Here is a 17,351-nt window from a genome sequence, read left to right on the forward strand (position 1 = left end):
TCTCTCCTGTAGTGGTTGTGCAAATGTAAGGCACAACTCTCACCACAGTATGTGTATCGGGCGCAGGTCCGCATAAGAAGGGCAGCATAAAAAATGTTAAAAAAACAACGCGTTTCGAGAACACGACTGTTTCTTCATGAAGTGTCTACTACAAATAATATGCTACAACCACATATATAATAAAAGACATATATGTAATTACATCACATGATCCATAGGGTGTAATTCCATCACATAATTACATCCATACGCCCAATGGATCATGTGATGTAATTACGTATATGTCTTTTATTATTAGATACGTGATAAAGAGAACATCATGGTCTCGAAACACGTGTCTTTTTTTTTTTACAGTTTTTATGCTGCCCTTCTTATGTGGACCTGCACTCAATACCCATAGAGTGGAGGAATTTTAGCTGGATATTACGACACTGTTGCCTTTCCCCGCTAGGGTCCCATAGTGGGAATATAGCCTAAAACTTTTTGCCAATGCCTTAAAGGGAACCTGTCACCCCCCGTGCTGGGGTGACAGGCTCCCAACCCCCCGCTACAGCCCCCTATACTCACCTGATCCCGCCGGGTCCCGCTTCTGTATCCGGTCAGGTCACGGAGATCTCAGCCGCTGCAGCCCAGCACGCGCGCTGAGAGATGAGTCCAACGCTCATAGAGAATGACGGAGAGTCCAGCGCTCCGTCATTCTCTATGAGCGTTGGACTCATCTCTCAGCGGCTGAGATCTCCGTGACCCGACCAGATCCAGAAGCGGGACCCGGCGGGATCAGGTGAGTATAGGGGGCTGTAGCGGGGGGTCGGGAGCCTGTCACCCCGGCACGGGGGTGACAGGTTCCCTTTAAAAAAACGTAAAAAAATAAATAAATATTGTTGTTTGGGTTTATCTGAGGCTGGGTTCCCACTATGATTTTGCAGTCTTTTATTTTAATCTGATTTATGCAAAAAGCGGATGAAAAAAAACTGATGCATTTGGGTGCATACGTTTTGATCAGTTTTTCCATTGAGTTTCATTATAAAAAAAAAGGATCAAAAAACGAATCATAATGTACACAAAAGCATACCCAACGTACTTGGCATACACAAAAGCGTGGTCGACCATTTTTTTATGTTTTTTTTTTTTTTTGCATAAAAAACGTACTGCAAAAATGATGGCTGGATTAAAAATAATGGACTGCAAAAACGCAGATAACTAGATAGATAACGCTAGATAACCACTTTAAGGGGGCCTCATGCACACACTGTAAAAACTTTTGTGCAAGAGACGAGTGGGTGAAACCCTGGCGGCCACCCCCATAAAAATAGTGGGTGAGAGCTTGTTGTGACCCAGTGGATTTAAGCCTGTTGTGACCTTCATTATAATTGGGAGTAATGGTGCGTTTATACAGAACGATTATTGTTCGAATTTTCGTGATAACGATGGCATTTGAGCAATCGGCTCGTGTAAACACATCGAACGATCAAGCAACGAGCGAGAAATCGTTCATTTTGATCTTTCAACATTGATCTCAAATCGTCGTTGGTCGTTCGCTAAAAATTCGCAGAACGCTTTGTGTAAACAGTCTTTCACCGATTCACCCTATGTGTGAGATGAGTTTAAGCGATCTTAAAACGATCGCAATAATGATTTTTTCCAAATGATATACCGTTCCGTCTAAACGTTGATCGTTATAAAAAAACACATTGTTACTTTGAAATCGTTAATCGTTCAATTGGGCGAATTATCACTCCGTGTAAATGCACCATAAGAGCCTGTTGTGACCTTGTTAAAAATTGTGGGTAAGAGCCTGTAGTTACCCACCTTAGAACCAGTTCACACTGAGGAATCAGCGCTGTATTTCAGCCAAATTCCATAAAGTTCGGTGGAATTTGCACTCTACAGTTCACACAGCGGAATTTCTGTGTGGAATTCCACCAGAATTTGCGTGGAATTCCACCAGAGGTGATTCTGGGTGGAATTCTGTGAGAACACTTTCTACCTGGAACAATTTCCTCGCTGATTAAGGTCTGATTTCTCAGTGTGAACTGGCCCTTATAATTGTGCCTGGTGTGACCCTGTCAAAAATTTTGTGGGGAGAACCTCTTGTGACCCTCTCTATGGGCAAGGGGGGCGGATGCAAGGCAGGAGTCAGTGGTGTGACCTGCAGGTGCACATTGAGGATCACGGCCTTCATCACAGCTATTTTGGTGCTTTGCTGACATGCTGAGTTTGCAAAAGACAAACGCTTTCATTTAAGTGATGCCACGCAGCAGAAGACCTCCCCCTACATGAGCGGATGCTCCAGGGAACACTTGCAGGACCACTTGGTATGGCTCACCTTTTCCCTGGCCCCATCACTGCCTCTGCAGACACCCACCCCCCGAAACCGCTGGGTCCAGACGGTCCGGTTGCTTCCTCATCCACCCCCTCCTCATTACCCTGAGAGAGCGGAAGTTGGATGCTTAGGGGATCGGAGGACACCATCTCCTCCGGTGCCTCCTGAACCATCCTTTCAGACTGCGTGGTGGCAAAGTGACTGGCCTCGTAATCCGCCATCCAAGTCAACACCTGCTTGCTCTGCTCTGCATTCAGTAGTGACATACTGCTAACCGGGAGCGGTGGGCAGGGATCCTGTTCTCTCTCAGCAGCAGGCTCTGACTCGGGTCGGACAGGGGCATGTGCGGCATGACGTAGAGCCGCTGCAATCGCCCATCGCAACACCACCCCCCCACCCCCCGCCCCTGTGTGATGGCGTGGTTCAGTTACCACCCGGTCCGATGCCTTCTCGGGCGAGGGGCGGCGAAGGGGTCCCGGATTGTGGATTCCTGGAAGACGAGACGGGATGCCACGCCTGAGGCCTGGCCAGGCTCTCCGCGCTGCTCTGAGAGATGCTGATATGGGACGGACCTCCGTGGATGATGCGGAGTCCTGTAACAGGCCAGAAGAGAGGGGAGGAGAGAAGCAAGGAGGTATTGGGGAGACAGGCTGGGGCAGTGGAGTGCAGAACGCTGGAGGACTCTGGGAAGGACGAGCGTTGCAGATTGGGCAGAAAGTAACAGGGATGCTCCTGTTATGGATGGGGCACTTAACCTCTTCTGCCGCCCACGTCTTCTTTCTACCACGCTGCATGGAGCACCAAGGCAAACAACATGCGGGGATCAGCTGCTCTGGTCTGAACTCCATATGCTGTACTGATATAAAAGCTAAATCTCCAGGCGGTGGACTTCCTCACATTCCACTTACTTTGTTCGGCGTATTCGGCAGGGGTATCTATCTTGGTTTACAGGAAGATAGCCTTAGAGGTGTTCCATGTTAAAACCAATGCGTTTTTTATTTTGTAAGCTAGAAGGGATCATCACCCTTAGTGGGAGGAAACCCTAGCTCCTCTATGATAGGGTTCCATTGATTCTAATGGAGTCACGTCATGGAGGGGCTGGAGTTTCTTCACACTGGGGGTGGATCGGCCGCCTGGTGGTACAGTCACTTTAAGGGTCCTATTATACGGAACAATTATCGTGCGAAAAATCGTTAAATCGTTCAAATTTAAACGATAATTGTTCTGTGTAATTGCAGGCAACGATCGAAAAATCGTTCATATGTCGTTGATCGTTGATATAGATCTGAACCTAAAATTATCGATAATCATCTGGGATCCATGGGACGCTCTGTACACTAGACCCCTCCCCCCCACCCTAATGTGTTACCCCAAGTTTTGGTTTTGTATGTTTGGTTACAGTTTAATGTTCATAGTTGTGGCCTACTCGAGACATGCCTTTTTGATACCATACTGTACTTACTGTATGCTAGAACTTGATGTGCAGTCTTCCTACACAATGCCCTGAGTCTCTTCCAGTTTAGACCTTCTTGGAAACACTGAGGAACCTTATCACTGTGGAAGTTTTGCAGGTGGCTGTTATAAATTGTATAGGATGTATACTGCTGAATTGTATTGGTATGTGCTCGAGATACCCTGGTTGTCTTGTCATTGTTATAAAAATGGAAAAACCTTATAAATAAACAGTTTACAAAAAAAAAAAATTATTGATAATCGTTCGCTGTAATTCCACGTTCGTTCGCTCAAGTTCCGCATTTTTTCACTAATCGTTCAGTGTAATTGCACATTGTTCATTGTTTTTCCAGGATCAGAAGGAATAAACGATCGTAGTAACGATCGCAATAACGATCATAGTAACGATCGTAACTAACGATTATTCTGTGTAATATGGTGAACGATTTCAGGTTAACGATAAACAATCTCGTTTACAATCCTTTATCGTTAGTCGTTAATAGGACCCTTATGCTGCGTTTACACGGAAAGATTATCGCGCGAATTTGCAAAATAACAATCAAATTCGAACGATAATCGTACATGTAAACGCAGCGAGTGATCAAACGACGAGCGAGAAATCGTTCATTTTGATCTTACAACATGTTCTTAAATCGTTGTAGGTCGTTTGCAAAAAATTCACAGATCGTTCCGTGTAAACAGTCGTTCACCGATTTAACCTATGTGCGAGATAGGCTTAAGCGATCGCAAAACGTTTTTTCTGGATCCGGTCGGGTCACAGAGATCTCAGCCGCTGCAGCGCGGCGCGCGCTGAGAGATGAGTCCAATGCTCACAGAGAATGACGGAGAGTCCAGCGCCAGTGACCTGACCGGATCCAGAAGCGGGACCCGGCGGGATCAGGTGAGTATAGGGGTCTGTAGCGTGGGGTCGGGAGCCTGTCACCCCGGCATGGGGGGGGTGACAGGTTCCCTTTAAGGAAAGGATTATATACTCAATCGTTAACTTTAGAACAAACTCTACTTGGTGATCTAAGTGAGATTAGGGAAGATAAAACCCTTATAGGTAAACTTCTGTTCCTGGCACCATTAGTGATACTTAGGAAGTGGAGGGGATCATCTGGTCCAACTTGTAAAGAATTGGAGAATCTAGTGGATTTAACTAGAAGATATGAAGTTGTTGAGTCTCAAGGGTCTCAGGAGATAGGAAATAAAGTATAAAAAAACAAAGGCAAAAATTGATCTCAATTGACTGAGGGTGTTTTTTTTGTTTTGTTTGTTTTTTTCTCGCTGGGAGGGGGGGAGATATAGTTTTTTTTTTAATGGGTTTATATGCGTCCTTATTAAGTTTAATTCATGTATTAGAATGAGGATAGCTATACTTACTGCATTAATTCAATGGTACTTTCAACCAGATGTAACTTGAATATTGTAGTGGACGTTGTTTAATTGCAATAAGTTATAATTTTTTGTATGGAAAATAATAAAGAATTAAAATAAAAACCCTCTAGTCTTTCCCATATTTGCTTTTATTAGCAGATTACACATAGTATACAACGGCGTATACTCAGTCACCACCACTAGACTGTCGCATTATGACACTGGTAAGGGTCCTATTGCGCGAAGCGATTTTTCGACAATCAACAATCTAAAACGACCGCTGCAGCGAACACCCTGAAATCGCTCGGCCAATTACACAGAACGATGATTGTTACTTATGATCGTTCTTGAAGTAGTGACTGCCGAATGACGTCTTATTACATGCGAGAGATTTGCAAATGATCAACGATAAAAAATAGATCCAAATTTTATCCAACGATTTCTTGTTGGTCGTTTAATCGTCTGCTATTACACTAAACGATTACCGTTCAATTCCGAACGATCTAACGACTTTTCGAATGATAGTCATCCCGTGTAATACCACCCTTAGGGTCAGTTCACACATACAGACTCGCAGCGTAAATCTCGCTGCGAGTCTGTCAGGTCCTGGCAGTTCACTGTCACTACATACTCGCAGCTGTCTGAACGACTGCTGCGAGTATGTAATTCTGCCGCCCTTTAACGCCTTCGGTTGTCTCTGTATATACGTTACTTCTCCTCGCTGCACGGGGTCCCGCTGTCCTGCTCTCCCGCCCGGCCAATCAGTGGCTGCGGCTGGGCAACACACTGATTGGCCGGGCGGGAGAGCAGGACGCCGGGACCCCGTGCAGGAGACAGGTAATGTATATTCAGACACAGCGGGGCGGGAGCCGATGGGGTTAAGGGGCCGGCAGAATTACATACTCGCTGCGGTCGTTCAGAAAGCTGCGAGTATGTAGTGACAGTGAACTGCCAGGACCTGACAGACTCGCAGCAAGATTTACACTGCGAGTCTGTACTTGTGGACAGACCCTTAGACTGTAAAATACTGTATGGCAGACATTTTTGTTTTTTTCTAGTCCTAAAAATTACTTTTGGATAGTTGTGGATATAACTGACTATTACTAGCCATATACCAGTACACTATACCGTACACTACAGGTATATTGTATGGAATTAGCTCTTTTTCAGTCACACTGACAGACTACTAGTCCTTAAGAGGACTGTTGGATGTTTGGTGAGCCTAATCACCTGTCTGCCAAACCATACTAAGTGTGAGATTTATCTGACAGATATTTGAAGCCAAAGTCAGGAACAGACTATAAACAGAGAACAGGTCATAAGGGAAAGACTACGATTTTTTCTCTTTTCAAATCCATTCCTGGCTTTGGCTTCAGAAATCTGTCAGCTAAATCTCTCTGTGTAAACGCATCATTAGACTACACCACAAGCATCTTGAGACCTGGGTCTATATAGACCTAGGTCACCTGATGCAGCCAGCCAATCACTGCTACAACAGCAGCCAACATAGCTGCTACGTGGCAGGACCTCCCAGACCCTTCCGCTTATTTCTATTTCAAAGTTCATTTTTACAAACCAGTAAAATAATCTAAAAAAGTTAAATAAACTAAGTATCGTAATTGTACTGACTTAAAAAAAATTATTTCAAATCAATTGGTTTCTGAAAGTTCTATAGCTTTGTAATGTTGTTTTCTTCCCAGTCTGACACAGCGCTCTCTGCTGCCACCTCTGTCCATGTCAGGAACTGTCCAGAGCAGCAGCAAATCCCCATAGAAAACTTCTCCTGCTCTGGACAGTTCCTGACATGGACAAAGGTGCCAGCAGAGAGCACTGTGTCACACTGGAAAGAATACACCACTTCCTGCAGGACATACAGCAGCCGATAAGTACTGGAAGACTGTGGATTTTTAAATTGAAGTAAATTACAAATCTATATAACTTTCTGAAACCAGCTGATTTGACGGAAAAAGATTTTCGCTGGACAACCCCTTTAAGGAATAAAGGACTGAATAGGTTGGATGCCGCTGTAGGGAGTCCTGAATATGGATATGGCATTATGCTCTGAGCATGCTTGAATTTCATTCCTCCCCACACATCACACACAGCTCTGCTGATCATGTGACTGATCACATGACTGTGACATCATGGCAGGTCCTGGAAGCACAGTGGAAGCACACGGCTCCTGTACAGCTCTGCAGGTGGAGGGAAGGAGCTGGGGGACAGCGGGAGGATTAACCCCTTCAGGACTGAGCGGTTTTGACCTCTTAAATTGTTGTTTTTTTTCCATTCCGTTTCGTTGGCCCTTCTTTATGGTATTTGTAACCTGTTTGTTTATACGACTGTGCCGGGTTTGTTGTTTGCCGGAAAAGTTGTACCTTTGACTCGCAGCCTTTACTATATATTGTCTCATCTTCTTTCTATTCATCTCTCCAGGATCCTCTGCTGATATCTTCTATGTAAGAGACCGACCCATCAACCATGGAGAGAGACAGAGACAAGATGGCCGAGAGGATAATAACCCTCACCCTACACATACTCTTCCTGCTTACTGGGGAGGTGAGGGATTCTGGGAGTGATGTCATCATGACATCATTCTTATCTATGGAATAACAGATGGATAGGACTGGAGAGGTGAGGGATTCTGGGAGTGATGTCATCATGACATCATTCTTATCTATGGAATAACATGGATAGGACTGGAGAGGTGAGGGATTCTGGGAGTGATGTCATCATGACATCATTCTTATCTATGGAATAACAGATGGATAGGACTGGGGAGGTGAGGGATTCTGGGAATGGATGGAGTGATAGTAATGTGTCTCTCCATACACAGGATTACACAGTAGTGAAGAAGTCCTCTAGTGGGCGCTGTGGGGCCCCTGGGTGTGAAGGATGGGGAAGAACCCTGAGCCCAATCCCGGGGCCCCTGATACATGAGGAAATGGAGGAAGAGAAGATCCTAGAAGTCACCAACAAGATGGTGGAGCTGCTGAGTGGAGAGGTGAGACTGTGGCTGCTGGGAATGCTGGGACATTATACAGTAACACCACTGGAGGGGTGGGGGGGATGACTGTGTGATCATTGTGTGTGTCAGGTTCCTATAAGGTGTCAGGACGTGGCGGTCTATTTCTCCATGGAGGAGTGGGAGTATGTAGAAGGACACAAGGATCAGTACAAGGATGTGATGCTGGAGGATCAGCAGCCCCTCCCATCAGCAGGTAATAGACAGGACTATATACACACCTCCTCTCTGTATTATCTGGATGGAAAGAATGAATTCAGTCTCTGTATGTGTTCCCTCCAGTCAGATCCAGTAAGAGAACAGCACCAGAGAGATGTCCCCGTCCTCTTCTTCCACAGGATCAGGATCAGGTAGATGGAGATGTTCCCTATGATGTGTACATCCCACCTGACTTCTGTCTGATAACTTTTACAATATTTCTTTCACAGTTAATTAATCAGGGGGAAGATCTGAATGACATTAATGCTACAAATATGATACTAGAAGAAGAGACAGATGACAGCAGTGATGAGCAGTATAAGGAGGACATCACTACAGGTAACCGCCCAGGTGAGTAGTGACCACTAAATGCAAAGAACACTCATTTTGCTCAGGCTACAAAAATGTCATGTAGCCTTTTTAAAGCTCTGTGTTCTAAATATTAGAAAATACTCCTTCAAACCCAAACTTTATTAAAGAGAACATGCTGCATGTGGACGGATTGTTCTCCTGAACAGTTTTGGGTTTTCTTTGGTTACAGTGTCCATTTAAGTGTCCTACATGTACAGATAATATTAAAGGTGTTATCCAGCACTACAAAAACATGGCCACTTTCCCCCTACTGTTGTCTCTAGTTTGGGTGCAGGTTTTGAAACTCAGTTCCATTGAAGTAAATGGAGCTTAATTGCAAACTGCACCTGAACTGGAGAAAACAGTAGGGGGAAAAGTGGCCATGTGTTTGTAGCGCTGGATAACCCCTTTAAGTGCTCATTTAGCAAAGGACAAGCAATGATTTTTTTATTTTAAACGATAAGCGCTTAGTCCAACGACCAAACAACGAATGTTTACACTGAACGATATGCGAATGATTAACAATAGTTTTGAGGTCAGCTCAAGATGCAGTCAACAACATACAAACAAATTTAGTTTGTCGTTTTATTGTCTTCGCATTTACACCAGAAAATCATCGCTTAAATTTGAATGGATTAACAATTTTTTTGTATGATTATCGGTCATTGTAAAAGGCCCTTGAGTTTTTCCTGATATATTTTCATGCTTCAGATTGTCTCTCCTCACCTTCACGATGGCACCAAAGGAGCCAGTACCATATCTTATAGGGACTGGAAAAAAACACAACATGAGAGGTAAAAAGATCCTCCTTTTTCCACTATCATCGGTGCTTTTTCATGTCCCTTAAGGAAGTCAGAAGAGGAGGACGATCTGCTATAGTGAAGATGACAAGTGATCCCCCATAAAGTCTACTTACCAGCTGGATTGATAGAGGTTTAGGCACTAGGGATGGTCCGAACCTGCTGAGGTTCGGGTTCGGATACAGCAGGAGGAACACCTGGAAAACTGGGATACAGCCTATGGCTATGGTTGTATCCCAGTTTTCCAGGCGGTCCTCCCGCTGGATCCGCCCGCTGCACGGAGCGGGCAGACAGTGGGAATCATTACCGAGGGTTCGGGTTCGTACGAACCCGAACCGAACTCGGTTCGGACCATCCCTATTAGGCACCCTTCCATTGGTTCCTGGTTGAGAGGTGGTTTAGGCATTCTCTTTGAGGAACCTGCACCGTCCTCTGGTGTGCAGCTGGCCCAGATCAGTAGGAAGCTGGAGAGTTCATCAGCAGGCTTCTTCCGGGTTCAGGTCTCCATGTGCCATTTCCGGTGTAGGCCAGGCTACTGGAAGTGACATATCCCATTCCACAACAACGTACTTCACTGTATATTTGTCATTTGTGGAGCTTCTGGTCCCACTGGTTGAAGACCCAAGGAATATTTCAGTCTTGCCCTTTGGGATCTCATCTGCCCCAAGACTGTTCTCAAACATCATGGTGGAATCAGTCTCCCACCCTTATCTTTTGAGGATAAATTAAATAAGATAATCCTTTAATAGTCCCACCCTGGGGAAATCCATAGCCTGCCTAGATGATCTGCCTCTCAGAGTAGACTTACCCCCAAAAACTTCACCATGATCTGCAGACCTCATGCAATATTTTTTATTCCCTAAGCTGGATCCTAAACGAAGAAATGGGCTTTTGTTCAGCCCCCTATAAGATTTTTCTAGGAATTCTTCTTGAAGTGGAAAGACAAATGTCTTTTCTCCTGGTGGACAACTTGTCTCTTCAAGGAAAAGAGATCCTGCTGTATCAGGGAGGCCATGTCAGTACTAGGCTCAATGCGTCCGGCATCCCGGCTGTTCCTTGGTGTCAAGATCACTCAAAAACTCTCTAATTCAGATCTTTCTTCCTGGAACAGAAACAAATCGGGCCTAAACAGTCTAATTCACCTTCTCCCTTAAGTGAAAAGATCTCTGAACTGGTGGCTGGATCCGGGATCTTTGTGAAAAGGGGTTTGCTGGAACCTACAACCCAAGATCATAATCTCCACGGATGTGATCTAGTCTGGCTGGGGAGCTCGGGTAGACTCCCTCTTCTTCTAGGGAACTTAGTTTCTTTAGGTATCGGCTTGGTCTTCAAAGTGCTTAGAACTTAAGCCTGTAAAGATACTTAGGGCCCCATTCCACGGGACGATTATCGTTCTCATAATCATTAACGATAAATGATCCAAACGATCGCTATTGCGAAAGACCTGAAATCGTCCACTCATTTACATGGAACGATAGTCGTTACTTATGATCGTTTTTGCGGTGGTATTGTTATCGCTATTGCGTTTGTCACTACTGCGAACGAGCGAACGCCGTCTTATTCAATGCGAACGATTTGCGAACGAGTAACGATAAAAATAGGTCCAGGTCTTATTAAACCATCAACGATTTTTCGTTCGGTCATTAATCGAACGATTATCGCTTAGATTCGAACAACTTAACGATAATCTGAACGATAATCGTCCCGTGGAATAGGGCCCTTACTGCAGACAGAGAATTTTATTAAGAAATCCCATGTACTCATTCTCTCACACAACATTACTACCATTGAGCACCTAAGACATCAGGGAAGTTTCAGGGTAAATGCTGTCCAAGATATATCTCTCCCCTCTGTCTCTTTCTGTTTGAGGGGGCTGCCTGGGTGATCCTTAGATCGTCCGGGCAGCCCATAGCAGATAGCAGCAATCTGCTGCCGCCGCTCCTATTTCATGGAGCAGCAGATCACTGCTATATTATATGGAATTAAGTGAGGCATTTCAAGCACAGTCCTAGTAAGTTCTGCTTAAAAAGTTCCACCTGTCCAATTGACTCAACGTGATTTCTCAAGTGCAATCCCCGATCTGTCAAAAGAATTCACGTCAGACCTCTTTTTTTTTTTTTTTCACAAGTGCCGGGGAGGATGAAAGAAATTACTCTGCTCTCACCTCCCCGGCTCCAACACTGGTGGCCACATAGCGCCGATATGGTCCCCAGCTGCTTCCTCCCCTCGCTACTATATGTGTATGACTTTTGGCGTGTTTCTGCCCTTTGTCTTCTTATTTGGTTGTTGGCGTTATGCTGGTTTTGACGCTCGGCATAACTTTCCTCCTTGCTATCTGATTTTGCCTCTGTTGTACCCTCCTGGTTTTTACATGGACTGCTGACCATTCTTCCTGATGGCCCTGCACAAAGCCAGCATAGGGACTATTGTAAGTCCAGGTAGGTGGGGACAGTGGGCTGGGTATAGTTAGGGCCCACTGTTCCCCTACAAAGATGACATGAACATATGTAGATTTTGGCTGTAACCCATGAGAACAGCTTGATGGTCTAACACTATGATCTATTGGTTCTTGCTCTGCTATTAGATTGTCAGCGCCACCACCGTCTTATGCTGCGTTTACACAGAACAATTATCGTGCGAATTTGCACGATAACGATCGAATTCGAACGATAATCGTACATGTAAACGCAACGAACGATCGAACGACGAGCGAGAAATCGTTCATTTTGATCTTAAATCGTCGTTCGTCATTCGCAAAAAAATTTGCTGATCGTTCCGTGTAAACAGTCGTTCACCGATTTAACCTATGTGCGAGATAGGCTTAAGCGATTGCAAAACAAATTTTCCGAACGATATCGTCTAAACGCTGATAGTTATAAAAGAAAAAACGTTACTTCGAAGTCGTTAATAGTACGATCGGGAGAATTATCGTTCCGTGTAAACGTAGCATTAGTCAATGAATTTTGCTCCGCTCCCTGTAATCTCAATGGTTGAATCTTTGGTCAATATAATTTTCCATGTTATGTGATTTAAAAGTAATAAAATCTGTATTATTCTTGGCAGATGACTGTACCAGGAGTTTGGAGGGACAGCCCATATCTCCAGATATTACAGCAGAGGATCGTATCAGACAAGAAGATCCATCATGTGACTCATTAAAACAAATCAAATCTTCAGATTCATCACAAACTTTTAGGCAAAAGAAAAATTCTACAAGCAGCGATGAAAGCCAAAGAGATCATGCAGGGGAGAAGCCATCCTCACATTTAGAATATGGGAAAAAACTTACAATGAGGTCAAATCCAGGTCAACATTGGGAATTTAACACAAGGAAGAAGCCCTTCTCGTGTTCAGAATGTGATAAATGTTTTAGTACAAAATCAAATCGAAATAAACATCTGAAACTTCACACCGGGAAGAAGCTCCATTCGTGTTCAGAATGTGACAAAAGCTTTACTGCTAAATCAGAGTTCATGAAACATCGAAGAACTCACACAGGGGAGAAGCAGTTTCCGTGTTTCGAATGTGGGAAATGCTTTAGTAGGAAAGCACATCTTTTTCAACATCAAAGAACTCACACGGGGGAAAAACAATTTTCGTGTTCAGAATGTGGGAAATGTTTTGCTCAAAAGTCAAATCTAAATATTCATCTGAGAGCACACACGGGGGAGAAGCTGCATTCATGTTCAGAATGTGGCAAAAGCTTTACTGCTAAATCAGATTTCGTTAAACATCAAAGAACTCACACAGGAGAGAAGCCATTTCCATGTTCAGAATGTGGGAAGTGCTTTAGTAGGAAATCACATGTCGTTCAACATCAAAGAATTCACACAGCAGAGAAGCCATTTACATGCACAGAATGTGGGAAATGTTTTACTCAGCAATCAATTCTTATTAAACATCACAGAACTCACACGGGAGAGAAACCATTTTCATGTTCAGAGTGTGGCAAATGCTATTTTTCGAAAGTACATCTGATTCAGCATCAAAGAACTCACACGGGTGAGAAGCCATTTGTATGTTCAGAGTGTGGGAGATGTTTTACTCTGAATTCAACTCTTGTTAATCATCAAAGAATTCACACTGGAGAAAAGCCATTTCCATGTTCAGAATGTGGGAAATGTTTTACTCAGTCATCTGCTCTTCTTAAACATCAAGGAACCCACCTAGGAAAGAAGCCATTTACATGTTCAGAATGTGGGAAAGGTTTTACTCAGAAATATCATCTTGTTAGACATGAAGGAACTCACTCAGGAAATAAACCTTTTTTATGTTCAGAATGTGGCAAATGTTTTTCTCAGAAAAGCCATCTTCTGCAACATGTTAGATGTCACACAGGTGAGAAGCCATTTTTATGCCCAGAATGTGGGAAAGGTTTTTCCCACACAACAGGCCTCCTTAAACATCAGAGAACTCATACAGGGAAGTAACTGTGTCCTATAAAGTGAAAGTTTCATCAGAAAACAACTTATTGTTTAAATAAAGTTTTTATGAATTTTTGGTGTTTTTTTTTTTCTAATTTTTTTCTATCTATATTATAAAATAATCCTGATATGTTGTAGTTTTCATTCTCACCACTGGTGCTAAAACTAAGCTGAGACTTCCTGTTGTGCCTGTGGTGATAAGAGGAGAGTGCTGTAAAGTGATCTGTTCAGCATTGCAGCGTCATGTGACACCAGAGACAATAGCAGCTCCCTGTGGAATGACCTCTTCACAGGTCACAGAGTGCGCTCAGTAATGTTTCACATTCATCCCAAGGGAACAGAGTCTGTCTATTGTTGTCTATGTCCATGAGGCTTGCTGTAAAGCGTGTCACTAAATGCCGTTAAGAATAGGCCAGGCAATATGGCCACCCCCATAACAATGTACAAAAATTTTAATAAAAAAGATTGAAGTAAGAAAATAGAAACAGATTAGAATAAAAGAACAAGTTTTAGTATCTGACTCTAATCGGTAAAAGAAAATTTAGGTGGCAGATTCCCTTTAACCCTTTTTTTATTGACTAATTATACAGAAAAGATATAAAACAGTTAGTCACCTGTCTTACAAGACAATCAAGATTGAAACCAATTTAAAGCAATCGTAAAAGCAAATAGAATCTCACACACATGACTTATTGTAAATATATGAAATAAAGCTTGAAACCTATGAACATTTACTTTTAAAACTTTTATGCTTGTTTTGCCCTTTTATTACATGTGAAGGTATTTTCTCTGTTACTGAGATTTCTAGTCGGTCCTCTGAATGGGACGTCATTTGCTTGTCCATTGGTCTCAGTTTCTCCCTCTAGAACAGGAGTTAGGGAACCTTCGGCCCTCCAGCTGTTGCAAAATTACAACTCCCATCATGCCTGGACAGCCAAAGCTTTAGCTTTGGCTGCTGCCCAGGCATGATGGGAGTTGTAGTTTTGCAACAGCTGGAGAGCCAAGGTTCCATACCCTACCCCTTATTCCTTTAGGGTACAAACACACACACACCATATCGCAGCCTATTTTCTGCTGCAATACGCAGCAGATTAGATCTAAATAACTGAACACAGCATCAAATCTTGTAACGCCTGGAGTAGTGGATCCACTGAACCGTCACTAGCGATGGCACTAACCGCACCAGGGAGCGGAGTCTAAGGGGCCGCTGGTTTTCACCAGAGCCTGAGCAAGGCGGGATGGGCTTGCTGCGGCAGGTGACCGCAACTGGCTTGGTTGCTAGTGACAGCAGGCGAGGCGTGGCAGGAGCAGTAGGCAGAAGATAGTGCAGGCAGAGGTCTGTAGGCGTAACCGCAGGTGGCAGACAGTACTCAGGAAGAATGGGTTAAGCAGCGGACAGGGGCTAGGGACCGGGTCAGCGGACAGGAACTAGGACTGAGGTCAGGAACAACAGGGAGCTGGGCCAAATGCTATGGGAAGCAAGAGGCTCCAACACCTGTAGTGGGGCAGGGCTGGAATTTATAGGAGAGTGTGATGTGCAAGAACCAATTAGGGGCGGACTGCCCCTTTAACTCTGAGACAGCCGACACGCGTGCCCTAGGAGGCGGGGACGCGACGGACAGGGCGAGGGGAGGCGCCCCCAGGGGCCGAAGTGGCAGCAGCGCCGGGTCCCTGCATGTGGACACTGGCGGCTGCAGAACAAGGTGAGGGGGTGCGGCGGCGGTCCGGAGCGCGGGACGCCGCCGCAGCCCTGACAAATCTGCACTGCTGCAGATCTGCTGCGTATACGGTGTGTGTGTTTGTACCCTGAGGCTGCATTCCCACGTTCCTTGATCCTGACGGATCACGGACGTGGAATGTATGTACCGGAGTCCCCCTGCGCCCGGACAGCATCTGTAATTAGATGCTGGGAGCGGGGGAGACCGTATTCATAAGCGCCGCGCTGTAGTAACAGCACCGCGCGGCTGATTCATTACAGCGCGGCGCTTATGAATACAGTCTCCCCCGCTCCCAGCATTTAATCACAGATGCTGTCCGGGCGCAGGGGGACTCCGGTACATGCATTCCACGGGATCACGGAACGTGGGAATGCAGCCTTAGGGTACAAACCCACACACCGTATACGCAGCAGATACGCAACAAATATGCAGCAGCTTTGATGGTGCAGATTTGATGCTGTGTTCAGTTATTTAGATCGTATTTGCTGCGTATCGCAGCAGTAAATACGCTGCGTATACGGTGTGTGGGTTTTTACCCTTAAAGTGCCACTGTCATTTGATCGGTACAGGTGTGAACACTCGGACAGATGAAAACTTTTCACATGTCACTGACATGTCAAAAGTTTTTCTAATCAATGGGTACACTTTGGGGGACATCTATGAAGACTGATGTACTTGTACATCAGCCCTAAATTAGGCCCCGCCGGAATCACTAAGAGACGCACTAAGAACCTCCTGAGCAGGTGTAGATTTCTGCCATGGAATAAATCACGGTAATTAGGCACAGGAGGCGGCCACCTCCCCCATACCTTAACGCCACGCCCCTCCCTACCAATCGAACGAGCGGGGGATACGGCTGGCGTACGCCAGGGAGACTGGGGAAAATCTGTGCCTTCTCTCTGGCGTACACCAGGGTCGCAAGTTTAAGTTTAATCTTAGTTTTATCGAGAAGGAAAATATTGTTAAGCCCATTATGGGTCCATTTACACAGAAAGATTATCTGACAAACATTTCCGGGTACACGGGTGGGGGTGGTGGGACACGGGGAAGGGGGCCATTCACAGACATAACATACATTACAAAGTTGTATAACTTTGTAATGTGTGTTATTCTGTGAATAATTTTTTATCGCCGGACAACCCCTTTAACTTATGGTGCGTTTACACAGAGAGATTTATCTGACAGATTTTTGAAGCCAAAGTCAGGAACAGACTATTAAGAGGGATCAGGTCATAAAGGAAAGACTAAAATTTCTCCTGTTTTCAAATCCATTCCTGGCTTTGGCTTCCAAAATCTGTAAGATAAAATCTCTCTGTGTAAATGCACCATTATGCTAAGTTTACACGGAGCGATTATCGGGCGAATTTTCACGATAAAGATTGAATTCGAACGATAATCGTACGTGTAAACGCGGCGAACGATCGAAAAATCGTTCATTTTGATCTTTTAACATGTTCATAAATCATTGTTTGTCGTTCGCAAAAAATTTGCCGATCGTTCTGTGTAAACAGTCGTTCACAGATTTTACCTATGTGTGAGATAGGCTTAAGCGATCGCAAAACGAATTTTCTGTATGATATATCGTACCATCTAAACGCTGATTGTTTAAAAAAAAAATAAAAAATCGTTACTTTGAAATCGTTAATCGTACGATCGGGCAAATTATCACTCCGTGTAAACTTAGCA

The 17,351-nt window shown here is 44.5% G+C and overlaps 2 protein-coding genes across 2 annotated transcripts in view; both read left to right on the forward strand.

Moving 5' to 3' along the window:
- The first annotated feature begins 8,581 nt into the window (after positions 1 to 8,581).
- Positions 8,582 to 17,351, forward strand: part of LOC138786759 (zinc finger protein 605-like) — a 63,831-nt gene continuing 55,061 nt past the window's right edge. Inside the window, exon 1 of the mRNA XM_069963795.1 lies at positions 8,582 to 8,723. Coding sequence (XP_069819896.1) covers positions 8,648 to 8,723 — 76 coding nt within the window. The 5' untranslated portion in view covers positions 8,582 to 8,647. The remainder of the gene's footprint in view (positions 8,724 to 17,351) is intronic.
- On the forward strand, positions 10,407 to 14,668 carry LOC138787560 (oocyte zinc finger protein XlCOF6-like). The gene is made up of 3 exons (XM_069964908.1): positions 10,407 to 10,538; positions 10,635 to 10,770; positions 12,587 to 14,668. Exons 1-3 carry the CDS (start codon positions 10,407 to 10,409, stop codon positions 13,951 to 13,953), a joined length of 1,635 nt encoding a protein of 544 aa, XP_069821009.1. The 3' UTR covers positions 13,954 to 14,668.

This window comes from Dendropsophus ebraccatus, chromosome 3, assembly GCF_027789765.1.
Source record: "Dendropsophus ebraccatus isolate aDenEbr1 chromosome 3, aDenEbr1.pat, whole genome shotgun sequence".
Classification (NCBI taxonomy): Eukaryota; Metazoa; Chordata; class Amphibia; order Anura; family Hylidae; genus Dendropsophus; species Dendropsophus ebraccatus.

Bases quoted from the DNA above. Each gene is read 5' to 3' on its own strand.
- LOC138787560 (XM_069964908.1), top strand. From the start codon at position 10,407: ATGGGCTTTTGTTCAGCCCCCTATAAGATTTTTCTAGGAATTCTTCTT. The intron at 10,539-10,634 runs GTCAGTACTAGG...TTCCTGGAACAG, and splicing joins TGCTGTATCAGGGAGGCCAT to AAACAAATCGGGCCTAAACA. The intron at 10,771-12,586 runs GTGATCTAGTCT...TATTCTTGGCAG, and splicing joins AGATCATAATCTCCACGGAT to ATGACTGTACCAGGAGTTTG.